The 24,359-nt window shown below is 37.7% G+C and overlaps 1 protein-coding gene across 1 annotated transcript in view; it reads left to right on the top strand.

Annotated features, from left to right (window-relative positions):
* Positions 1-24,359, top strand: part of BTAF1 (B-TFIID TATA-box binding protein associated factor 1) — a 42,186-nt gene that overhangs the window by 4,124 nt on the left and 13,703 nt on the right. The window contains exons 2-20 of the mRNA XM_064716743.1: positions 5,174-5,297; positions 6,343-6,457; positions 8,808-8,954; positions 10,732-10,895; positions 11,187-11,323; positions 11,974-12,085; positions 13,371-13,439; positions 15,784-15,873; positions 17,012-17,107; positions 17,350-17,526; positions 18,052-18,192; positions 18,316-18,440; positions 19,629-19,749; positions 19,826-19,930; positions 20,150-20,299; positions 20,890-21,032; positions 21,199-21,373; positions 21,848-22,051; positions 22,960-23,386. Of these exons, the coding sequence (XP_064572813.1) occupies positions 5,174-5,297; positions 6,343-6,457; positions 8,808-8,954; positions 10,732-10,895; positions 11,187-11,323; positions 11,974-12,085; positions 13,371-13,439; positions 15,784-15,873; positions 17,012-17,107; positions 17,350-17,526; positions 18,052-18,192; positions 18,316-18,440; positions 19,629-19,749; positions 19,826-19,930; positions 20,150-20,299; positions 20,890-21,032; positions 21,199-21,373; positions 21,848-22,051; positions 22,960-23,386 (2,822 nt within the window). The remainder of the gene's footprint in view (positions 1-5,173; positions 5,298-6,342; positions 6,458-8,807; positions 8,955-10,731; positions 10,896-11,186; positions 11,324-11,973; positions 12,086-13,370; positions 13,440-15,783; positions 15,874-17,011; positions 17,108-17,349; positions 17,527-18,051; positions 18,193-18,315; positions 18,441-19,628; positions 19,750-19,825; positions 19,931-20,149; positions 20,300-20,889; positions 21,033-21,198; positions 21,374-21,847; positions 22,052-22,959; positions 23,387-24,359) is intronic.

The raw sequence follows: 24,359 nt of genomic DNA on the forward strand, positions 1-24,359 counted from the left end.
GTGGACTGCCTTCTGTGCTGTTCTTTGTGGGAGGGCTGATGCAGCCATGGGAAGGGGGAAGCAGAGCTGGCATGTGCCCTGCTGCCCAAATGAGACAGAGCTCAGTTTCTCACACACACTTTTCTAATGGACTGAAAATTGAAAGTCAGAATTGTGTGCTGATAAGAATGCCAACCTGCTCCAGCAGATGGAATTTGAATAGTTACTGAGGTGTTCACTTTGTAACTTACTGATACACATCTTGTGTTAGTCTGTCCTGACAGCTGCTTCAACTTGCAATTCTCTCTCCCAGGTTTTGTAATGTAATTGGTCCCATTTTGGAGTGCATTGTTAGTTGCAGATACATATGTAATAGTTAACAAGTAAAACTTGTACAGCACTAAGTTGTAGGTCATTCATGAAATACATAGTCCATATGGAATCAATTATACTAATTTTAGCATTTGGTTGGATTCCATATGCAGTGTATGGTACTGTGACCTGGTGTGGTCTTGGAGCTGTTGTTTCATTCCAGATGTTACTTCAGCTGCTGTGTAGGAAACAGGATTTTTTCATTGTCCACAGTCCCACCTTCATAGCTGTTTGCACACCTAGGAGAAGTAAAATCCCAATCCAGTCTTTGTGTATCATTGCACTTCTGGGTCTTGTTCTGAATTCTGTTGAGTGTTTTTTTTTCCTCTTACTGGCTGATTCTATATTTGAAAGTTGCTTATTTGATTACTTAACTGTTCATGTGAGCGAGTGTTAAGAGCTGACCAAGCTGGGATTTGACCAAATGATGAAGTGACAGCAGAGGGCTGTCAGGTCAACAAGAAAAGTCAGACTCCATTAGAACTTAGGTTGAATTTCACCCTTGTCAAGTCTAAAGTTTAATTTAGGGATGTTTTTCAAGGTGTCTGGGCTATTTCTGTATTAAGAAAGAGTGCCTGGGAGGAAGTTTTCTGCATGTTGGAAATATCAACTCCTAAGAGGATTCCCTTGCCTTCTGATAAGTGCTAGCTAGCAGCTTTTCACAGAGCTCTAGGCAGAGCTTGACATTACTGTTCCAGGGACTATGCCACTGAGGGTTTTTTGTAGTCACACAATTTTCATGGCTTGGAGGATATGCAGAGGTAGTTGCAAGGTGTTCATACCAGATGTCCTTTGCTATTAGAGATTACTCTCAGAACAGTTTAACATGCTGGGGCACAGGCACGTAAAAGTCCAAACAGATTGTTTCATGGGCAGCAGTGATCAAGTCACTGTTCCTTTTAAGCCTCCACTCACTGAAAGCAAGAAATGGAAAGTTTCATAATCTGAAGTCCTGTGGGCACCCAGTCCAGCCAGAACACTTACACTGAGACAGTTGGGATCTTTATACAATGCAGCTGCAGGTATGTTCTTTAGCAAGCATTTTGAAGAGACTGTAGCTTACACCTGTATCTTGTAATTAATTATGCAGCTACTAGCTTTGTAGTGCCTCTGGAGCTGAAGGGCTCTCAAATCCATGCCATCCTGTTTCCTCAGGAGTGCCATAAAGTTCACTTTAAATAGTATGACAACTGCCCCTTCAAATGGAGATCAGCCCCCTATTTGGGGCAGCAGCAAAGATCTGCAGATCAGCATGAGGAACAGAACATGCCATTCATTGCAGCATTTGCCTCCTGTGCCTGGCTGAGGGTCATGTCTAGCCTGCTTCAATGCTGAGTGTGCAAAACTGGTGACCAGAAGATGGAATCACTGTGGTACCTGGGGAGTGCCCCCACCTAGGTGTGGTGGCTCTTCTGGAGGTGAAGCATCTCAGATGATAGTGGATGCTTCTTCTGAGGCACCTGCATTGATGTCTGTGTCAGAAACATTTCTAATGGGCCCAGTGTAAAAGGTGTTTCTTAGAAGAGAAAATTGAGTGGAGTGCTGATCATAAGAACCTTGAGTTGTTGCTCTCAGTTATGTCTTGCTGATACACTTCAACAGAGACTAGAAAAATCTTGAATTTCTAAAGTGACAGGAAGAAATTATCTCTTTGAGCCAGGTAGTGCTTTGTGCTAGCTCGCACAGCACGAGTTCATATCAAAGGTGTCTATGGTTGCTGTCCCGTTGATGAGAAGTAGTTAACATGGTATTGGAGGATGACAGAAGGATATGAACCATTGTTTAAGAATTAAATGTGAAGAACTTGGTATTTTAAAGTTCTGATTGCAGCAGAAGTAGTTTTAGAGATATCTTTAATTTTTAGCATGCATTGGTATTTACATTTTCATAATAATTTACAATTATTTTTCATAATAATTTATAAACATTTTTTGTTTTAATATTTTTCCCCAAAGTATTCCTTGTGTCTGTTGTTTGTTTTTGTCTTCCATAGGCTTAGAACAATTTTTTGATGGAGTTGACAGATTTAATAAAATAATTAAAAACCTTATCTGAATTGTAGAGCATCTCACTCTACCACACTGCTTCACACTTCTGGGAATGATGTGAGGCACGTGGTGCCCTGCTTACAGCACTGTCTAGCATCAGAAGCAGAGAACCACGTGCCACTAGAAAACTTGGTTCTCTTTGGCTTTAGTAACTTGTTCAGAGGCTGCTAGTTTGTTCTGAAAATGAAAACCTTGTCAGAACTTACGAAACTTCCTTTTTAAACTGCAGGTACTCAAAACTAAGTAGTTAGCAATTTTTAGTGGTTTTTTTTTCATTCTTAATGAAACTCAGACTGAAAGCTTTAATTTGAAAAACAAACCAACTAGCACTGCTGATCACAGACAACTTTTTCAGTGCTCCCCTTCCAACTCTTGCAGAATTCAGGCTCTGCCATACTTTGCTGCAGCAACACCAACACTCAATTTGAAAATCTTAATAGCTCTAAAATATCAGTTTGGGAGTTTTGCATCCTTCTGCGGGAGGAAAAGAGAATGATTAGTGTGACTGCTGTTAGTCAGATGTTGGCTGTGTTTGCTAATCTTGTTTCCATGTATTTTTCTGCAGTTGAAAGCTGAAACCTTCCTGTAGTGATGTCAGAGAAGTGAAAGATTTTTTTTTTGTTTGGTTTGCATTTGTGTGTAAGTTAAGCAGATTACAGTTTAAAATAACAAATTCCAAACCAAGCACACTGTGGGTTAAGGAAAACTCCAAGAAAACAAGCTGTATTTTGCAGGTAACACAGCTTCAGAAAGTTGTGGGTTTTAGGAGTGGAGATGTAGTGTTGTAACTACGTCTGGAATTCAGGTTGAGTTTTTGAGGGTAGGCTGACTTAGTGGTTTCCTCCTGTTTTGACTCATGAAGAGTTCTAGCTGGGGAAGTGGTCACAGTTACACATGGTGCTTGGTTTTGAGATAAAAAAAGATAATTTGATAATTAAAGGAGCGTGTGGTACTATATGGCAAACCTGAGTATGGAACACCAAAGTTTCACAGAGAGCAGAAGAATGAAAGGGGTGAGAACAGGCAAGTTGGAGCAAACAGTGGTTCTTCTCAAAGCCACTGTGTTTTGTATTGAAAAATAGTGACTGCTGCAAATCAGGTTGGGTTATTACTGCCAAAAGTACAGGAGAAAAAATACTGACAGCTAATGAGGTACCTGGTATGTTTCTCATGACTACTCCACTATCAGAGATTCAGAAGTTTTGAATCTATAAAGCTTTTTTCTCCTTGACTGTATGATCACACAAAATTGCTGGATTTCATATATCTAGGGTTTAATTTTTGGGACTTTAAAACAACTTTCTAACTAGTAAATCATAGCAATTGAAACTTTAGTTTTAATCTACAAAGACTGAAAAAAGCTCACCTATTTTAGTAGTAGGAAGATAATTATTTCTGGGATGGCAGATAGCAGAATTGTCTAAAAAGTTATAATTATTTTAAATCTAATGAATACTTAATCTAATACCTCCAGTTATGAGAGTATTTGGGTTTTGGTATTACCTTGGCCCTGCACTGCAATTCCGATTGTATTGTGAACACATTAAGATAAACTCAGGATTAAGTGCAGTTTAAGCATGCCAAAGAACATACAAAATCCAGTGATGTTGGAAAGAGGTTTTGGTGGGTTTTTTTTCTTTTTATATTTTTTGATCTAATGTCAAAGGCAATTTACATGAAATGTAATTAATAGCAACAGACTAACAGGGACAAGGCATTTGTTATTTCCTGTGTGTGCTCAAACCAAGGGTGTGTGGTTATGAAGACAGGTTGTCCAGGATACCTGTATCTTTATTGTGCCAGGCTGTTCTAGGGGAGCTTCACTGCTGTGCAAGGTCTGGTTTTGTATTGTTGCAGTTCTTGGAGGAGTACTTTTGTGGAAAGCTGGAATGAACTATTTTAATTGCACTGTGTGAACAGGTTCTAGATTGATACTCAGTAATAACCTCATACTGCCCAATAACTAAAGCATAAACTTGGCACTCATTAGAGAGCTCTGATCAACCACTGATAGTAAGGGAATAATGAGTACTTGAAACTCCAGTCATGGATTGGAGTATCTAGATTGTTACGTGAATATATACCTAAAGACAGACTTTATTTCTCATTCAGTAACTAAACAAGGAAGAAATGAATTGTTCTACAAATAGATGATTGGAGTCTTTCACTAAATACAGAGTTACTGTGGAAACAGATCTGCTGGTTAAATCCCTGTATTTTGAGGGAAGAGCAGAAGCATCAGATGACTTGCAAGCTGTAAACACAAGAGGTTTGGTTTTGTGTATTCCAGGTAATTAGGGGGAAAAGATGTGAAAAGTGAAAATTTGTCATCCTGGAGAGGCAGAGTTTGGTGTTGCAGATAACAGGCTGTGTTGTCAATAGAAGTGATAATGTGCAATAGGAGCAGCTGAGCCCTCTGCTTTTTCTATCAAAAAGAATTTGATGATCACTCACAACATATTTGTTTCAAGATTGAAAATGTTCTATCACAGAACAAAGACAGGAGCAATTAATTTTTTTCTTGTGACTGAAGATTTCTTAAACTAGCCTTTCTTACTGTTACTTTTTTTGTTGCCAAATTAAATGTGCTTTTAAAACAGCTATGCTTAGTGTTAGAAAAATAGTACATTATTCACTCTGCCAACTGACAGTCTTCAGACAGACATCTCTTCTCTTTGAGTTACATAAACTGCAAAATGTGGGGGAATATGAATAGAAATGGACAACTGAGCTATGAATAGCATAACTTTTCGGTTTTTGTCAATCACATTTAGGCTCGATCGTCTCTTTATTTTACTGGACACTGGTACAACACCTGTAACAAGAAAAGCAGCTGCACAGCAACTTGGGGAAGTAGTGAAACTGCATCCTCATGAACTGAATAATCTCTTATCTAAAGTAAGCATATGTTTTTCCCTAGTACTTGAATGGTGAGAATCAAACTAGTTTAAAGGGATGTGCTTCTGTGGGAAGAAGAAAATACATTGTGGCCTTGGGTTTTTCAAAAGTAAGAGAATGAAGAAAATTGGGGCTGCTTCTGTTTAAGGTACTGTTCTGTCAGCTTCTGAAATGATTATGTGAGGTTTCGCTTAGTATTCAGTATTGATATTCAGCATTTGCTGTAAGTTCAGAGCTTGTTCTATAAAGAGAAGCTCTGCTGCCTTACAAAGATTTTTTTTCACTTGCCTTTAAAGGTTATTACTTGTGTGATAAAACATTAAAAAAGAGGCTGCATGTCTTTAAAAGGGCTGGAAATTGGGAAGACTTTTCCATTAGCTTGAGACTTCAATCTGACCAAGTCTAGTAAAACCACCAAAAACAGTCCATCTCTGACAGGTGGGGATGGCTCAGTGACCTCAGTTCTGTTCTTACGGAACAGGTGCTGTTGCCACAATTGATGCTATCAACAGAGTGGGCAAGGAATCACGAATATCAAACTGCTTTCAGAGAAAGAAATAGTTTTTCCAGATATGTGACATAGTGATGAATTAGTTTAGAAGACCATATATTGTTTCAAGTGACCCATGTTGTATCTCTTCTTGGGTTAAATTACTTCAGGGTTTTAAGGTCTGTTAATCAATTTTGAACACTTCCTTATAGAAAAAGACAGCAACAAACCAACCAACCAACCCAAAAAATGAAAACATGTCTCAAGCCTTGTTCAGTACCTGGAGGAAATAAAGTTTCAGTTTAACTGATTGGACTAAATATATCTTATAAAGTCTTAAGGTCTGACTCTGGCAGGTGTTGTGCTAAGCAGTGAGCAATATAGAGAAGGCTGGTGGCATTTCTTGGTTTGTTTTTTTGTCCTTTATATTTTTGTTCTGAATGTTTTATTAAGTCATAGCATTGAAGTAATTGTGTTTTAATAGAACATAACAACTGATGGATTGTTTTGGAAGTACATTTTGAGCAAATACTTGTTATTAATCTCTCCTTCAAGGTGTTAGTGTATTTAAGAAGCACGAATTGGGATACTCGTATTGCGGCTGGCCAGGCTGTCGAAGCAATAGTGAAAAATGTACCTGAGTGGAATCCAACTCCAAGATCAAAACAAGGTGCTCCTTAAACTCATTGTGTATAACTCATTGTTTGTCTTATGCAAACCATCTGTGATATGAGACTTTTCAAGGCAGCTGTGTCATTTGGTTTTTTATGAGCGTAAACTTTTATTTGCACATAAGTTGTTTGGAGCAGGGTGCTAATAATGCCAAGGTCAGGGGTTCAGTCTCTGTTTGGGCCACTCACTTAAGAGCTGCACTCAATGATCCTTGTGGGTCCCTTCCAACTCAGACTATTCTATGATTCTGTGAAGTAGGACTGTAAGTAAACCTCTTTGGCTTTAGATGTTCCTGACCTTTATTTCTTTCAGAATTCCTGTTCTTGTCCTTTGTACTCTCATAAAGCTTTTATAAAGAAAAGGAGTAACTAGTAAAATGGTAATATGTTTAACCAATCAACTTTGTCATGATAGTTTGCAGAAACTCTTTTCTTCTCTGTTCCCTTAATCTGAGCACCTTTCTGAGGAAGGTGAGATGGCAGTTTGCTCAAGACTGTTCTGTTTCTTTTCATCTGAAATCATCGTGTTAGGGATGTTAGTTTCCTTAATTGTTGAATTATGGACTAAGTGATTTTGTCCAAATCCATTGGTACTGTCTGTGTTCACAGCTTTGTGGTGCAGATTCCAGAAATTCACCGACTTGTTTAAAAACAGACACATACACACCCTAAAACAGTATCAATGAAACTCACATCTGTTTGAGGTGATCTCATATTTGTTTCACTTGGTGCCTCCCAGTTCTGTTGGCTTTGAATTTGACAAGCAAGTTCTGCATTTTCCTTGTTCATTGTCTTTATTTTTGTAAACCATCATATTTGCTCTCCTCCAGCAACTGCTCTTCATATTGAAGGTTTGCATTCTCTTCAATCTTTCTTCACAAGCTGCTTTGTCTTTTAGATAACTTTTTTCCTCTGTGCTTTCTCTTACTTGTGTCCTCCATGAGATGCACAGAACTCCACACAGTCTACCTACATCTCTAGAGTACTGAAATTTACACATAGTGACAAAATGATGTGCTTTGTCCTGCCATCAGTGTCCTTCCTGGTGAGACCCAGGACTTTGTTGTCTGCCCTGGCTTTCACTGCTCAGTAAACAGATGAGTACAGAAAGCTGTCAGAAATGCCTCCAAGATTTTTATTGAATTGTGTTGTGTAGGCATGGTTTAGGTTATTCATTTTACACCTTGTGTACTTATTTGCCCATTAGTCTGTTCTGAGAGTCCTCCTTGGATTCCTTAGTGCCATTGTGACCTTAGGCTACCCAAAAGAGTTTGGTGTCACCTGTGTGCTTGGAGAAGAGTGCATTAGTGAATGTCTTTTCCATCAGTGAAAGGATTGGTGCCCCAGAGGACTCCAGAACTAATTTTTACCTTTCAGTTTGTAAAAGGATGTTCTCCCCAGCTCTGTGCTAACTTGGTTCTTTTGATTTATTCTTTCACATGAATCCTTGCCAAAAGCTTTTAAATATATTATGTTCACTGGATGCCCTCTATCCACTTGTGGCAGCTCTTTAAGGACATTGATAATCAGGTTATTAAAAGGTGGTTTTTTCCAGAGCAATTCTCTTTCCCAGTGAATAATATTTATCCATATGCTTAATCAATTGGTTATAGAATCATAGAATAGTTTGAATGGGAAAAAACCTTAAAGATCATCTAGTTTCAACCTCTTCTACTACAGGTGGGGATTTTGCTACTGTCTGCTCTGTCTTACCAAGGAGAGAAGTTCATTTCACTTGTCTAGCTCAGGGATTACTTCTAGCATGCCTTTTGTACATGGAAGTTGGGTAACCTGTTAGTCTTAGAGTACAGCACCCTTTTAAATGCATTGTCCAGTTCTGGCACCTCTGCCTATCAGATTAATGAAATTGCTAAGATTGTGTGTTTAAGAAAAAGGTACTGTTTGAGAAGAGCTCACAGCTAGGCATCAGCAGCCCTTTCTCCCACACCTGTTTAGGCACTCTCTAGCTGCCCTGCTTTGGATGCTTGGCTGGTAGGGGCACACAGCAGTGTTGGTGTGTTTGTGATACTGTTTGTGAGCTGTGTGCAGTTCAAAACTGTAAGCTGGCCCTGTGTGTGCAGAGAAGGCCTGTAGGTCATTGTCCAAGATTTTTAAAAGCTAAATTTATCAAGGGAAAAACATTTTTTTTTTCTCTTCAGGTACATTTAGTGACCTATTTCAGTCTGTCTTTGTGAAAATGGAGCCTTTATACTTTGAATTAAAATGCTGTATGTCTGCTGATTCTTTGGAGGAGAGATATTATATCTTGTTTTTCCTTTATCTTCTGCCAGAATTTTGAACAAAAATTTCATCATGTTGTCCTTAATATTATTTTTATTTCCTACCTAGAACCAGGCTCGGAAAGTCCCAATGAAGATTCACCTTCCACAGACCGGTTGCGCTTTGACAGATTTGATATCTGTCGCTTGTTGAAACATGGTGCATCTCTTCTTGGATCTGCTGGGGCAGAGTTTGAAGTCCAAGATGATAAATCAGGTATCTAGATTTTACTTGCAGACAAGAAAACTTAGTGATTTGAAAAAGTTTGTTGTGGCAGCATTATGACTCTAGCCACCCATGGATTCTCAGAATGTCAGGAAATAATGGCAGAACCTATTCCCCAATGTGTGGTTTGCATTTTCTTCCTCAAGTAACACAGTTTTTTAGGAGTAGGTTTTTGCCATAGCAGTATTACTGTGTATACAGTAATACTGTGGGGAAGAAGGGGTGGAAACCTGAAAAAGCATCAGAGATTTCTGTAGACATTTTTAGAAGGGGCAGGCACTTCACTGCTTGTTCTTTACCTGAACAGTGTTCCCACATACAGAAGTAGGATGTGGCTTATTTAAAAGCTTGAAGGTTTCAAGTATAGAAAGACTGCATGAAAAATACTGTGATAAGACTGACAAAGTTGGAAGATCAAATACCAGTGCCTGTGTGATGTTTTTTTGTTTCAAGTGACTTGTCTAACATTTTTCTGTAATTTTTTTAGCTGAGAGTTGGTTTGTCAGTGTAATGGCACTGAATTATTTTAATCTAAGCTATTTTTTGCTATTACTGTACTTCCCTGTTCTTAGTTCCAGGCCATCTACCAGTTTCTGCACCAAATTAAGTGATGCTTTTGATAAGAATCTGACTGTGTAGCCCTGATTCCTTTGTTCCCTGTGTGTGATGGGTTCTGTGCAGGGTACTCAGAAGATCAGTAGCTCAGCAAGGAGCAGAGCATGTGGCTGCTGAAACTTGAGCAGTGTCCTGTCTCTTCAGGCAGGTTGCTAATTTATTGCTTGCCATCTTTTAAGCTAGATTAATAAAGTGGTGTACGAGTTCCACCTCGTCTAATGAAACCCAACACTTCAGTTCATAGAAGCCTGATATTTATTCCAATGTCACATGATTTCATCCTTGAAGTTTATGTGAAAATAAATAAGAAATACAATATCAAAAAATAAGAAAATGAAACAAAAATCCTTAGTTGCTGCTTTTTTTATTCATGAGAAAACATACAGCCTGCTTTCTCTTCTGTGTTCTGTGGCAACTTCCCTTTTCAAGTAAGTAGACAACATAAATGGACGTAATGTAACTTAATCCTTAGAATTAGCAGTCTTTGATAATTATTCCTGAGATGATGTTAGAAAGCAAAAATATTTTTAAAGAATGGAAGTTGCTTGTCTTTGCTTGTCAGTTAAATGCAGTTTAACAAACTTACTGGTATACACAATATTAACTACTAGTTACTACTCAACCTGGTGTACACCCCAGAATTGTATCAATATTGGTCATCTACTTAAAAGTTTGTGCTGGTAATTGAAAAAAAAAATCCCACCACAACACCAACAAACCAAAACAACAACTCCTTCTGACTGGTTTCTGTACTGTGCATGTGAAGTGAAGTCTGACAGCCCTACCAGCTGCAGGTTTTGGGTTGCTTGGAGGTTTTATTCTACTTGGGTGCTAAAATCTCATATTTCTAATGCAATTGTTGGTGCTTCCGAAGCCTAGGTGTTCTATAGTTATTGTTGAAACATCAGACATTCTTGAGGTGGCATCTGTTGATTTCCAAAATGAACCTTGCTCAATCACAGTTGAAGTACTTGTGTAGTTACAGTAGCAGAGGAGGTCTTCCTGGTATCAGTGTGATTTGTCTTAGCAGATTGTATTAGCCAAGTGCAATTTAATCCTGTAAATTTTGGCTTTGTTATGTACATTGAGCAAGTCATCAGTAAAATATCCAGTTGGAAATCTGACACATCTTCTTTTCCAATCCCTTTTTAAGGTGAAATTGATCCTAAAGAGAGGATAGCACGACAGAGGAAACTGCTGCAAAAGAAACTTGGCTTAGATATGGGTGCTGCAATTGGAATGAATACTGAGGATCTGTTCAATGATGAAGATTTGGACTATTCTCCTTCTCCAGTTTTACTAGTAAACAAACAACCTGTAGGTAAAACCTTGGGCTATTTGACTGCAAGAAATAATACAGTGGGTTTGCTTTATTTGAGCTTCTGTGGTTACAGTATTTCTGTTTTAAGTAAGATGATTGGCATCTAATGTGATGTGCTTTGGCTTCCTCAGTTTTTACATCCCATAGTTGCTTGTTAGTATTATTTCATGTCAAACTGCTGAAATGTTTGAAATGGAGGGTTGGGGAAGTTGAGAGCGTTGTGGGTTTGAGAATTTTTCAGGACTTCCATCATAAGAAGAATTGACAATGAATGACTTTTCTTTCAGACTCTTCAGGCTGCTGAGTTAATTGACTCAGAATTTCGAGCTGGTATGAGCAATAGACAAAAGAATAAAGCCAAAAGAATGGCTAAGCTATTTGCAAAGCAAAGATCCAGAGATGCAGTGGAAGCTAATGAGAAGAGGTATAATAGTGAACTGGTTTCCTTTTATTTCTGTTAAGCTGGGATTGTGATTTGATTTATCTGTTGAGAAACTTCCTACAGTCTTTGCATCTTAAATCTCTTATGTGCTAATTGTGCTGATGGTGGAAAGTTTGCATGCAGTGCTTGTTCCCAGGAGAGCTTTGTTGAGGACCCAGCTTCAGAGGCATCTTGACATAATGGGATGCTACAGCTGAAATGTGTGGTTATTAAATATGGCTTGAGAATAATGCATGAAAACAGGGGATTTTAAGAAAATGAACAACTGAAAATTTAGGATACAGTTTTCTGATGTGTGCTGTGTTCTTCACTGTAGTTTATAGTGGCACATTATTGTATCTACTGTGTTCATAATGAATGATGAACAAAATTCTTGATCTTATTTAGGAATTGCTGGGTTTCTTGGATAAATCTGAGACAGATTGTGAATTTGGGACAGCGTTCTACTGTCTCCTCACTGCATTTTTTGGTTTTACATATAAACTCAGCTAACTTGCATATTTCACAGTGCTAAGCCTCTTTGTTTTGTGTTCTTGCCATACTTTATTGTATCTGAAGACATCAGTTGTAGATGTAATTTCTTGCCTTAAAGCATACCTTGAGTTCATAAACATGTACTTGCTCCTTCTCAGCAATGATAGCACTGATGGGGAGCCAGAAGAAAAAAGAAGAAAAGTTGCAAATGTTGTCATCAACCAGCCTGCCACAGACTCAAAAACAGTGGTAGAAAATGCTCAGGAAGAGGTATGATGTATTGTTCTGCTGTTAGCAGGAGAGATCATTCAGTTTTTCAGCAAAGTAATTTGAAACAAAATTCCTTCATGTGCCCAAATTGTTTAGTCCATTTAGCGTTCAGGCAAGTGGAATGAAGAATGTCATGGCCAGCTTACTTTTAACATAATGAAGCAAGTGAGCTTCTAACTGTTACAGCATTGAGGAAGAAAACACATTTAATCCTTTGGTAGCAGTTTGTGACCCAAATTAACACGAGTAGGTGGCTACAGGTGTCAGACCTGGGTATTAAACTGGAAAACTGTGCTAAACACTTACATGGTAGGATTACAGTGAGCCACAAATAATTTGATCTAAATGCTTATTTAATCTTTATTTAATCTTTGCTGTACTTTAATTAGGCTTAATTTAGAGTTAGATTCTATCTTTAATAGTTGAAGATTAAAACAATTACCTTAGTCTTGGAAGAAACTTTTTATTTGTTTCAACAGACTGAAAAGCTAAAAATTAAGACATGCTAAACCAGAATATAAATGATGCATAGAAGTTTATTTGAGAAGACTTTATCTAGAGAAGTCTGTATCCTACAAAAATAGCTTTCCAGACATAGTTCAGTAATTAAAATTTTATTTGCATAAAAAGTGGTTGGAAAATTAATCTGAAGTATTAATAACTACAGGCTGAATAGCTGCTGGTTTTTAAATGTCTTCCAGTTGCTCTGTGTATGTGATGATGTGAACTTACTAATGGTAGTAAAAATTCCTTTCCACAGCCATGTCGGTTTCCTTGTAGAAAATTTTGAGATAGTGCATATCCTTTGGTTTTCAAAAAGTAGAACGTGTTTGGAAAAGGGTGCTGTTTATTGCTGGATTCATTGACCCAATTTCATTCATGTAGTGTGTTTGCAAACTGAGACTTACCTGTTATGCTCTTTGAAGGCAAACTTCATAAATTTAAAGGATCACTGGATAGAATAAGAAACTCTGCTTAATTTTCTTCTTTAGCATGGTTTCTAAAGGAAAGGTGAATTCCAGAGCATCAAAATTAATTCCCATAGAGAAGAGGTTACACTGTTAACAGAAACTTCATAAACTTCTTAAGAGATCCAGTACTAATCAGTGAAGTTTCTGAGCTGGGGAGGAAGATTGTTTTTTCAGTTCTGTCCAGTAATGAAAAAAAGTACTTATGCTTTTGGAGTTTTTTGTATGCCATTGAAGTATGCACAGACAACAATATAAGAAGTGTTTGTTCATGATTCCTCTTTTTCAATCTCATACTTCATTTTTTATGGATTTAGGCAAATGAATGGCCTCTGGAAAGCTTTTGTGAAGAGGTGTGCAATGATCTCTTTAACCCTTCTTGGGAGGTAAGACACTTGGACAATTTAAGGTGGAGCTAATGGTTTTTTAAAAAGGGCTTCAACAGAAATGCAGATGTTGTATGTGTAGAACTTGAGAGAATTTCGCCAGATATCAAAATTTAAATCATTTATGCATACAGATTACATAGCCAAGACAAATTTGCTTCTAGCAAACTGAAGTGTTTTTTAGACTCATTTAAAAGGGAATGGAAAATGTGTAATGTATACTTGTGGAGAGTGAGAAAGATATGAAAAGTAATCATTATATAAGTGAGAACTATGGGAGTGTTGAAATTCAAGCAAAATAAAATCACATCAATCTATAGTTAAAAGACAAAGCAATTAAACTTGGGTTCATCAAGACTTTAAGGAATATTATATGAGTCTGTTGCTGGCAACAGTGGTATGTTTGTCTAATGCTATGCTAGTAGCAAAGGAAGGGGAATCAATCCTTTAATTAGAAAAGCTATATGTTTGGTTGCTTAGACAATTTTTTTTCAAGATTCAACATGGTTCTATTCACCTTTTTATTCAGTCCTTATACAATTGTCCACAAACTTTGGTAGAAATTTCAGATAAAAACATGAAGTAGCTGATAATGATCTAACAGCTTGTGCAGAAGGTGGACATAACTGTTGTCAACTAACTTCATTTTCTTGAGTTGATCTTGTGAAGGGTTAAATATTAACAGCAACTCTAACATGCTTATGTGTATCTGTAGCACAGTCTCGGTGATGTCAGTATGGGCAGAGCCAGCTTGCTCTCAAACTTGGAAACAGAGATAGATCATATGCAGCCAGAACAATTATTTTGGTCCCAGAAAAAGAATCATTATATTTGTGTGGCACATCACTGCACCTGAGCTAAAAAGCCTCACCTTATTTGAAAGCAGGCTGTTTGCAGTTGAAGGCCAGGTCTACTTGTCTTCTGGTATGTAGATGTTCTCATAGCTTTCTTAGTACATTTGATATAAGGCACATGTATCTTAATAGGGGAGGTAGATCAATACAGAATCATTATTTCAGTGTGTTCTGGGTGAAAAACAGGCTAACCTGCCTCAAAATGTATGTTTAAAGTGGCTCTTTGGCAGCATCTTGCAATGTCTAGAGGTCACCTGGGTGACTACTTCAGACTGCTTGCCACGCTCACAGGCAGCTGAAGTCAGGCAGGATGAATCCTACTACTGCTATTGCCTTTATACATCTGTGTCTTGCTGGTTTGTATTTGCAGAAGCTGAGACATCAGCTATCAAAGTCTCCTTCTTTTGACTTTTAAAACCTAGCCCATGATCTGTCTTGGATTTATGAACAATTAGGATTTTAAGACTGGACTCTGGTTTTTTATTGGCTTGCTTATAGCTTTAACCAGCAGGCACTGAGCTGTACATAGGGGTCATATGTTTGCATTTCATGTAAGATGTTCTGGTGAAGGGAGGAGCTACCAAGTACTCAGTTCTAGTTGTTACTGCCATGAAATGAAATGCAACCATTTTCTGCTAGCAACAAGCATGTATCTCAGCTGTTCTTAAAAAAAAGTGTTAATTCTCTTCTAACTTAGGTAGTGGCCTCTCAATGAGAGCCCAGTTCAAAACTCTGCTTTTGCAGCTTTGCATATCTCTTGAGTCCAGTTAGGTATCAGAAATCCCAGAAACAGGTGTGTCTTTAGCACATATTTCTACTGGTCTTTTCTTACTTCCAGAACTCTTCCTAGTGTGTTCAACTGTTCAAGTTTGGTGAGAGCATGCAAGTGCCTGTAATTTGCTTTCCCATATTGCTTGTTCACTTATTTCTAAAATCCAGTCAAGCAAGGCAGGTTTGTAAGTTATGCAGAATAGTAATTCCCAGAAATTTGTTTTGCAGACTCCAGAATACTCAGTGAGGATCCAAACTCTGTTTAAGCAATACAGAGAGTGATAGAAAATATTAAACATGAAGTGCTTGAAATTATAATACTATGTATTTGCTTTAGCTTATAAACTTAATAAAAACAGTAATATCTTCAAACTTCTCTTTGACAACTAGTGCCACTATGGCACTAGTTGTCAAAAGTAAATAAATGTTGGCTATGTTGCTGTAGATGTCATAATGTGTTAGAAAATAGAAGCAGTTCTTAATTGCTTCTGTTCATTAGCTGGCAAATACCTGGGGTAAAGAAGGTTGATTTTTGGACAGGTGAATATTTTAATAGGTGGTTTGATCTTAAAATTCCCACAAGTCTAAGTAGTGCTAGTTCTGCAGCTCTTGAAACATCTCTGTTAAGAATACAGTAGTATTATTTCAATTTTCCAGCATGGGTTTTGTCTTCTGTCCCCTAATATTTTATTTATTGACTTTTTCCTTCACTTTCTTAGGTTCGACATGGTGCAGGTACTGGACTGAGAGAGATACTTAAAGCTCATGGTAAAAGTGGTGGTAAAATGGGAGACAGCTCTTTAGAGGAGGTAAGTTTCCAGTCATGTAGACTTAATATTTTACTTAAATGAAGCTTAGAAAAGAGACTTCTTAAATTACTTTGCAATAGGTGTGTGATATGGGGGAATAATATAAAGACTTCTCTGTTCAGAATCACCTGTATGACATCACTGTGTACACTGACAAAACATTGTTTGTTTTTAAAAGGCTTATGCAGAACCCAGTACTACTGTATAATTAGCCATTAATATGTTGGTTGTGTATAAGGTTATTAAACATTAGCTTCCATATTAGAATATACTGTTTTCAAATCCTGGTAAGACTGTACTGAAACAAAATTGACAAGTTAATTGTGTTACTCTGGTAGTGTCTCAGACCATTTAACTCTACTTGCTTAAATAGTAAGAGGACTCTATTAACCGGCTCTCTTTATTGTGAGAAAAAGAATTAAATTGGTCTTCTTAAAAGGACAATAATTTTTTAAAAATATCCTGATAATAATAGCTTGTTTACTAGTAGTGGATTTCATCCAGATTCCTACTGACTCCCTTGCTGTAGAAGCAGCTGGAAGAGCTTGTGGCTTAGAGAGTTAAGAATGAGATCTAAATCAGTGTAATTCAGCATACTTTGTAAATAGTGAAAGCAAAAACTTCTCCCTCCTTGCTTCCCTGTAGAGTAGTATTTGTTCCATGGAGATGGCTGGGTGGGTAATAACAACACAATCTGCAATAATAAAATGCTTTAAACCATTTCTTAACTATTTATGGAAAGTGTGTGTACTCCAGCTAGCTTCAAAACCTGCTGTGTATGCCCTCCTCACTGGCAGAGCATGAGACATTCAGAAGTCTCTGACTTAGGTCAGCGTAATGTAGCAGCAACCAAAACTTCAGTGTGGTGTCACCGTTATTCTTACACTGACTCCGGAACACAGCACTGTACCAGCTACTGAGAAAAAACCCAACTCTGTCCCAGCTGAAAGCAGGACACTAGCCTTTGATAAAAGTACTGTTTTTAGAGAAGAAAACATCCAGGTTATGATGTTTATAATAATTGAGTCAATGTGAGCATTAGTTGTCATGTCTTTTACAGATTTTAGCTAAAGTAAGCGTATCAGAAATGCTTTATGGATAAGTGCAGTCAAGGTGTTAAACTTTTCTCTTCTTACAGATGATTCAGCAGCATCAGGAGTGGCTAGAAGACTTGGTTATTAGACTTCTTTGTGTGTTTGCACTAGACAGATTTGGAGACTTTGTTTCAGATGAAGTAAGTTTAAGTTACCTTTGCATGAACAGGTAGATCAGCAGGCTTCTGCAGGAGATAACACTGCAGCAGCTTAGCTGTGCCTTGTGTAGGGCTGCTGCATGTGCCTGTTAGAACTGCTCGGAGATGCTTATTAAAAGGTAGCTGATACATGAACTTCACCTTGTTTGTGTAGCAGTTTGGTCATCTCTCTTAAAGCCAAATTTCATACAGAAGTATCTGTTTTATCGTTTACTTTTTCCTAGGTGGTGGCACCAGTACGTGAGACTTGTGCTCAGACTTTGGGAGTAGTATTGAAACACATGAACGAAACTGGTGTTCATAAAACTGTGGATGTTCTCCTGAAGCTGCTTACACAGGAGCAGTGGGAAGTGAGACATGGTGGTCTCCTAGGAATAAAGTATGCTTTGGCAGTACGTCAGGTAATTACCCTCATGACAAATTGTAGAGAGCTTGGGATCAAAAATCTCTGCTCAAAGTAGAGGATGTGGATGAACAGTAGCTAGGTGTGATAAAGCAAGATTGCTTGCAGTGCAGTCCTGTGGGTTGAGATGTGTGACTGCACTTCTATATCCATGCTGCAAGTATATAGTGCAAGCTGTGCTTGCAGAAAACATTAGAAATAGAGATATGCCTGCCTGGTCTTGGTGGTATTCTCATATGTGAGGTAACAGAGCAGAGTCTTACAAGAAGGTGAGACTGTCTGTGGTATTATTCTGTAGACACTGAGCTTTGTTTATACCAAAACTGAGCTGATATACAGTTCATTAAATGTATAACCTATGTTTGATTTCATGAATGGTAACTTAAAATACTTAGATTACGCTGTTGGACCTGTACCATCCCTTTGATACAGTCAGGTTCATTCACACACACAGAATGCATCTTAGTTGATTGTATCGTTATAAGCTTTTTTGGTTTAAAAATGCTTTTGATCTTTTTGGCAGGACATGATCAACACTTTATTGCCTAAAGTGTTGCCTGCAATAATTGAAGGTCTGCAAGATCTGGATGATGATGTCCGAGCTGTTGCTGCAGCATCTTTAGTGCCAGTAGTGGAAAGCCTGGTCCAACTTCAGTCTCAGAAGGTGACTGAACTGTTTTAAGTTCACTTTTGGTTTAAGTAAAGAAAATAATAGTTAGAGGCAGCACTGCTTTTGTTGTTTTGCTTTTTTTTTTAAATGATAAACCTCCTCTGCTTATTTGTGTAGGTGCCTTTTATTCTTAATACCTTGTGGGATGCACTTCTGGAGTTGGATGACTTGACAGCTTCCACAAACAGTATCATGATCCTTCTTTCATCCCTTCTGACTTACCCTCAGGTCCGCAAATGCAGGTAACTTTTCAGTTATTTTTTCTTCATTATTACAGGTCTGAGTGTCCACTTACTGTCAAATTGGAGTTACCAGTTTCTTTCAAATCATGTACCAAGGAGGTGATTAATGTAACTCAGTATTTTATTTCTACTCTGGTTTTTCCATGAAGTGCAGGTTACGACAGTGCTTCTGTTTTGATGACATTAGTGAAATGCAACAAAGGAATTAAGAAGTGTACTAGACATGGTTTATATGTGGCTTTTTCCCCCCTTCTGTCTCTGTCCATTTATCTTGGTTGTTTTAGTAAATGATATTTGCTTCACTCACATGGTGGTCCTGCCCACAAACATCTTGTTTTTTAACAAGGAACAGACAAAACTCCAGACGAGACCAAACTGTTTATTACAACACATTCATGAGCCTGTAGAACTTTACTATTGGAACAGTTCTGAAATAAGCTACAAACATAAATTCACATCAGTAGTACAACCAGTAATTCTGTGTCTGGTTGATGATGCTGCCTAGTTGCTATCTCTTTGGGACTCTTAACATATTAAGATGCAGTTCCTTTAGTTTGTCCATTTTTCATAGTACACATGGTAAACTCACAGTATCTGCACTTAAGGTAGATACTATACACACTTGGTTTTTCTCATCCTATATGGTTAGCACTGCTGAAGCTGATGGTTGCCCAAATCTAAAATAAGGAGTGAAGTTTTGTTACTAATGTAGTCTTAAATTCAGCATGTACTACTTGAATCAGCTGGTATGCCAGTTGCATCAGTTGATATGCCAGTTGTTGCAAAAAAAGATGCAAGCTTGTTTTAAATTATTGGTAAAGTCATAACTGCCCAACAGCAACTTCAGAACAGAAACAGCTCCTCCTTTTTTCTAAACAGTTGAACAAAGCCTTAAGTATAATCTGGGGAAAAAACACGGTAAAAATACATGCTTAAATTGACTAGTTCTCTATACCAGTTTTACAAACCCAAATCAGTATTTTCCTGAAAAAAGGATACCAACTGGAACTATTTTAAGTGTGTAAGCTGTAGTAATTTAATCCTTCACTTAAAATCCCCAAGTATGTTAAATACTTTCTTTTCTTAAAGAAAGTATTTTCTTCTTTTGAATAAAATGAGAATAAACAAAATGAACTTAGCTCTGTGTGTATGTTTTTATCCCTGACACTGCCTCTCCCTCTCCTGTAGTATTCAGCAATCCCTGACAGTTTTGGTCCCACGTGTGTGGCCATTCTTGCACCACACAATATCTTCTGTGCGAAAAGCAGCACTGGAAACATTATTCACACTGTTGTCTACCCAAGACCAGGTAAGAATTAGAGTTATTAATGTCTTACTGTGATGCATATTGGAGTATACTTGGTCATATGATTTCCTTGTTTCAGAGTTCTTCAACATGGCTGACTCCAATTCTGCAAGACATGTTGAGGCACATATTTCAGTTTTGTATCTTAGAAAGCAACCAAGAAATTCTGGATCTTATTCACAAGGTATTTGCAAGATTTCTCCTGGATATAGTGCTTGTGTATCCCACTCTTTCAAATCCTCTGTACTTTTTGTGCAGATGAAGAATAGTGTGCTAATGTTAAATACTTCAATGCTTTACTGTAGAGTGGATGAGAGAGTTCCTGCAGTTTCTCAGCATGTGTATGATGTTATGTAGACCATGTACAAATTTGTCATTATTTCTGTTGTGATTCTTTCCCAAGGTGTGGCTGGAATTGTTAAACAAGGCATCTGTACAGTATGTTGTTGCAGCTGCTTGTCCATGGATGGGAGCCTGGCTCTGCTTAATGATGCAGCCATCTCATTTGCCCATTGACTTAAACATGTTGCTAGAAGTAAAAACCAGGTCCAAAGTAAGTGAAATGTGGTCTCACTGGCTGTTCTGAGGAAAGTAGGAAATTGCTTAGCTGTATATAAAATACGTTCTAAGGGTGTTAGAGGGGAGTGGTGGTGCCTTTCTATAGTTCTAAATGTAAACTGTCTTACAAGTCTCAGTTCTGTAGAGCAGAAGGTTTCTTGTCAGGTTATCCATGAAGAATTCAGTTCTGCTGTGTAGTGGTCTCTGTGTAGATACTCAAGAAGTCCTTATTTGCATGGCTCTAGAGCCATCTGTTTGCAGGACTGAGTTAAATCCAGAAACATTGTGTTGTTTCTGAAAAGATGCTGAGAGAGGTTTCCTTTTTCCTCTGTGTGTTTATCAGCTGTATGTCAAGTATTAGCCGTAATATTATAGTGAAGGAATGTAGCACGCATTTAACTGGACTACAGAGTGATAACTACAGAGATGATTTCCAGGTGTTGACTGCTTTAAGAAATCTGTTACCCAAGAAGTGTTCTGTCTTAGTCCAACCTTTTCATGGTGTGGTGATTATTTGTACTGTTATGGAATATAAATTTATCTTTTCATTACAAACACCCTTTCAGCCTTTCCTGTATTCCACAGGAAAAAGCAGGTGCTAAACTGCGTCAAGGTCAAGCCCAGAACAAGGAAGTGATCCAGGAATACATTGCTGGGGCAGACAGCATTGCAGAAGATCCAGCAACCAGGGACTACGTTGTCATGCGTGCTCGGATGATGGCAGCAAAGTCAGTTTACTGGAAATATAAAAAAAATACTTAAAAGCAATGTATTTTTTTCATAAAATATAGTGGTTTTGTTAAAATCTAATTATCATTTTTGCATCTTCACGTTGAATCATTGATTGCAGAGTAATTATGACATTGAAGTGACTGTTTTTTTTCATCTTGTCAGGTTGCTGGGAGCACTTTGTTGCTGCATTTGTGACCCAGGTGTAAATACTGTTACCCAAGAAATAAAGCCAGCTGAATCATTAGCTCAGCTACTGCTCTTCCACTTGAATTCTAAATCTGCCTTGCAGAGGATTAGTGTTGCGTTAGTAATCTGTGAGTGGGCAGCCTTGCAAAAGGTAGGACGTTTCTGCAGCAAAAATATATTTTACTTACTATCTCAATCCACTGCTTGTTGTGTGGTACTAGGCTTGAAATAAGATTTCAGTAGGTAAGCTAAAATGGTGTTTATACATCTAAATACCAAAGTCTTGATCGTTAGACAGTGGAGGAATACAGGACTCAGTAGATAAATGCCAGCTGTCAGAACTATGAATCAGTAAATATGCTCACATTTTTTCTACAAATAAATCTATTCTCAAGATGCCTTTATCTAAGGTCAGTGATTCCTTTTAAGATGACTGTCTTTTATCTGCTCACTATCATTTCTAGTGGCAGACTTTTTGTTCCTAATCCTTTATCTTTAATATTCTGGTTTATGAATGTTAATGGTCCCTCTGGAAACTGGATTTTTGTAGCTAGATTGAGCTGCCCAAGACTGAACAAAGAAACTGTGATTATTCAGAAATGCAAATTGTGTTTTTCTGTTACAGGAGTGTACAACTGTGGCTATTTGTGTTCAACCTCGTTTACTTGGGGTCCTTTCTGAACATCTCTATTACGATGAAATTGCTGTTCCTTTTACGCGGATGCAAAACGAATGTAAACAACTCATCTCATTGCTAGCTGAGTCTCACATTGACATTGGAAACAGAGTGAACTGCAGTGTATTTACAATAGATCAAGCTAATGAGCTGGTAAGTAGAGGCATGCCTGCCTTTCCTCCCAATCTGTTCTTGTCTTGAAAAACACCTTCAGCATAATTATTACATAGACAGTAACTTGCAGAAATAATGTGGAGACCTTTGCATATCTCATGAAAAAAAATGTGTAAAGATTCTTACTGTTTCCCCTGAGGTGTGTTTACAGTCTGACAAAAATCGAGTGCAATGCAAGGTACATAGTTAATTGGAGAATAAAAGTGAGTGTTCTGATCCCAGGTGTGGATTTACTATTGAAATCTACACACAAGTAAACAAAGCAGGCTTCAAAACCATTGTCAGAAGACTTGTAAATAGACTATGTAAAATCTAGACCTTCCCCCCACCTTGCCTCTGACCTTTTAATCTGCTTTTAATCTTTTTCCAGTGAAAGATTTAGGCAACAATAGTCAACCACTTATGAGTGGGGAAGGATATGAAAGGTTCTGCAACTACTTTGCTGTGCTTTTTTCTTGGATTTTTATCCCAGTCTCTTTCCTCAAAAGAAAGTCAGCTGAGAAGCAATTTGTTCATGTACAGGACCTTGCACATCCTTTCTGGATTGTTGTAGTCACATTCTACTTTGCTAATCTGTCACATGCTTAAATATTTCCAGAATATCTGGGTAGAACCAGCATGGGATATGGGACAATCTAAATTTGCAGGAGTACATATGCTGTTCTTGTAGCTTTGGGAATCCAGACTTTAAATGTCTATGATGTACATGATTTTCCTTTTGATCTGCAGTTCAGGATTCCCAGAAGTACATTTTGGAGCATTTCCTGTTATTTACTGGGAAATTAAGATAGTGATATGTGGTCAAGTGACTCATGTTGTGCCATGAGGATATCCTGTTTTACAGTCAATGAAGCAGATTTGTAATTCCTTCTTTTCCTTTCTCTTAGGTTACTTCTGTTTTCAATGAGGTGACATCATCCTTTACTTTGAATCCTAAAGTTCTGCAACAGTTGGACAGTAAAAGGCAACAAGTCCAAATGACTGTTACAGAAACCAATCAGGAGTGGCAGGTGTTGCATCTGCGAGTCCATACCTTTGCTGCATGTGCAGTTGTGAACTTGCAGCAACTTCCAGAAAAACTAAATCCTGTTATAAAACCCTTAATGGAAGCTATCAAAAAAGAAGAGAATACACTCATACAAAACTATGTGGCTTCATGTATAGCCAAGTTACTCCAGCAGTGTACAACCAGGTCTCCTTGTCCCAACTCAAAGATTATAAAAAATCTTTGCAATTCCCTGTGTGTGGATCCGCATCTGACCCCACTGGCAGCATGTCCTGCACAGCCTCAGAGTAGCCATGAAAACTCAAAAGGTAGGACATCTAAGATTACCAGGATTCTTTATATGTTTGTGCTTATTTCTGAGCTGATGAAATGAATATTTGAATGAGGCTTCTTTTCACTGATTTTTAAAATGCCAGCATTTGAGTATTTATTAATAATTATTTCATTTAGATATTTTAAACTGTGTGCAACTAATGTGCATTGTTTTATATCTATATATCTATATATATGTATAAAATACTTTAATTCCAATTTCCAGGTATGGACTCTTGTTTGGTTAATATCTAGTTCTGATGTTAATGAGTAAAAATGGAAATTAAAGCCTGTCAAAAATGTATGGCTTGTGTTACATTCCATGGGCTAATCATAAGATGAAAAGATGAGGACAGTGTTCAAAATTAATAAAATAATCCTATGCATGCAATGGTCATGTATTTTTTTAAATGGCTGTCCATTATTGAAAATGTATGGATTGAATGAACCCAGATTAACCCAATTAAGATCTTAATACTCTCAAACATTCTAACCTTCTTTAAGATTTGACCATTGTACATTTTACTCTTTCTTAATGAATGTGTCCTCCTTTATCTCAGAGTAGAATAACATTCACATCTGATTGAAAATGAAGCTCTCTAGTGTAAATGGAAACACTAACAAATGCAGACGTACTGATGGCATCTTTTGTTGTACCATGACAGAAGTATTAAACTGTTTTAAAGGACACAGAACATAAATTGGTTGGAACTTTAGAATAGAATGTGTTCACAGGTAACGTACATGTTACCTGTGCCTGAATTCTTCCTGAATTATAATTTCTGGCAGTTTGCACACTTAACTTCTCATCCAGAGTCTGTAATGTGGTCCTAGCACAGTAGCTGTTTGTACTGAAGCTCCATCGTCCTCAAGAGTGGAAAAAATTAGGGGTTTTTTAAAGCACAATCAGCAGATGACTTGTAGGTAGCTCTCACTTCCCCCTATGTGTTAAACTACAGCTTAAAGTGT

This window comes from Zonotrichia leucophrys, chromosome 6 (genome assembly GCF_028769735.1).
Source record: "Zonotrichia leucophrys gambelii isolate GWCS_2022_RI chromosome 6, RI_Zleu_2.0, whole genome shotgun sequence".
In the NCBI taxonomy this organism is placed as follows: Eukaryota; Metazoa; Chordata; class Aves; order Passeriformes; family Passerellidae; genus Zonotrichia; species Zonotrichia leucophrys.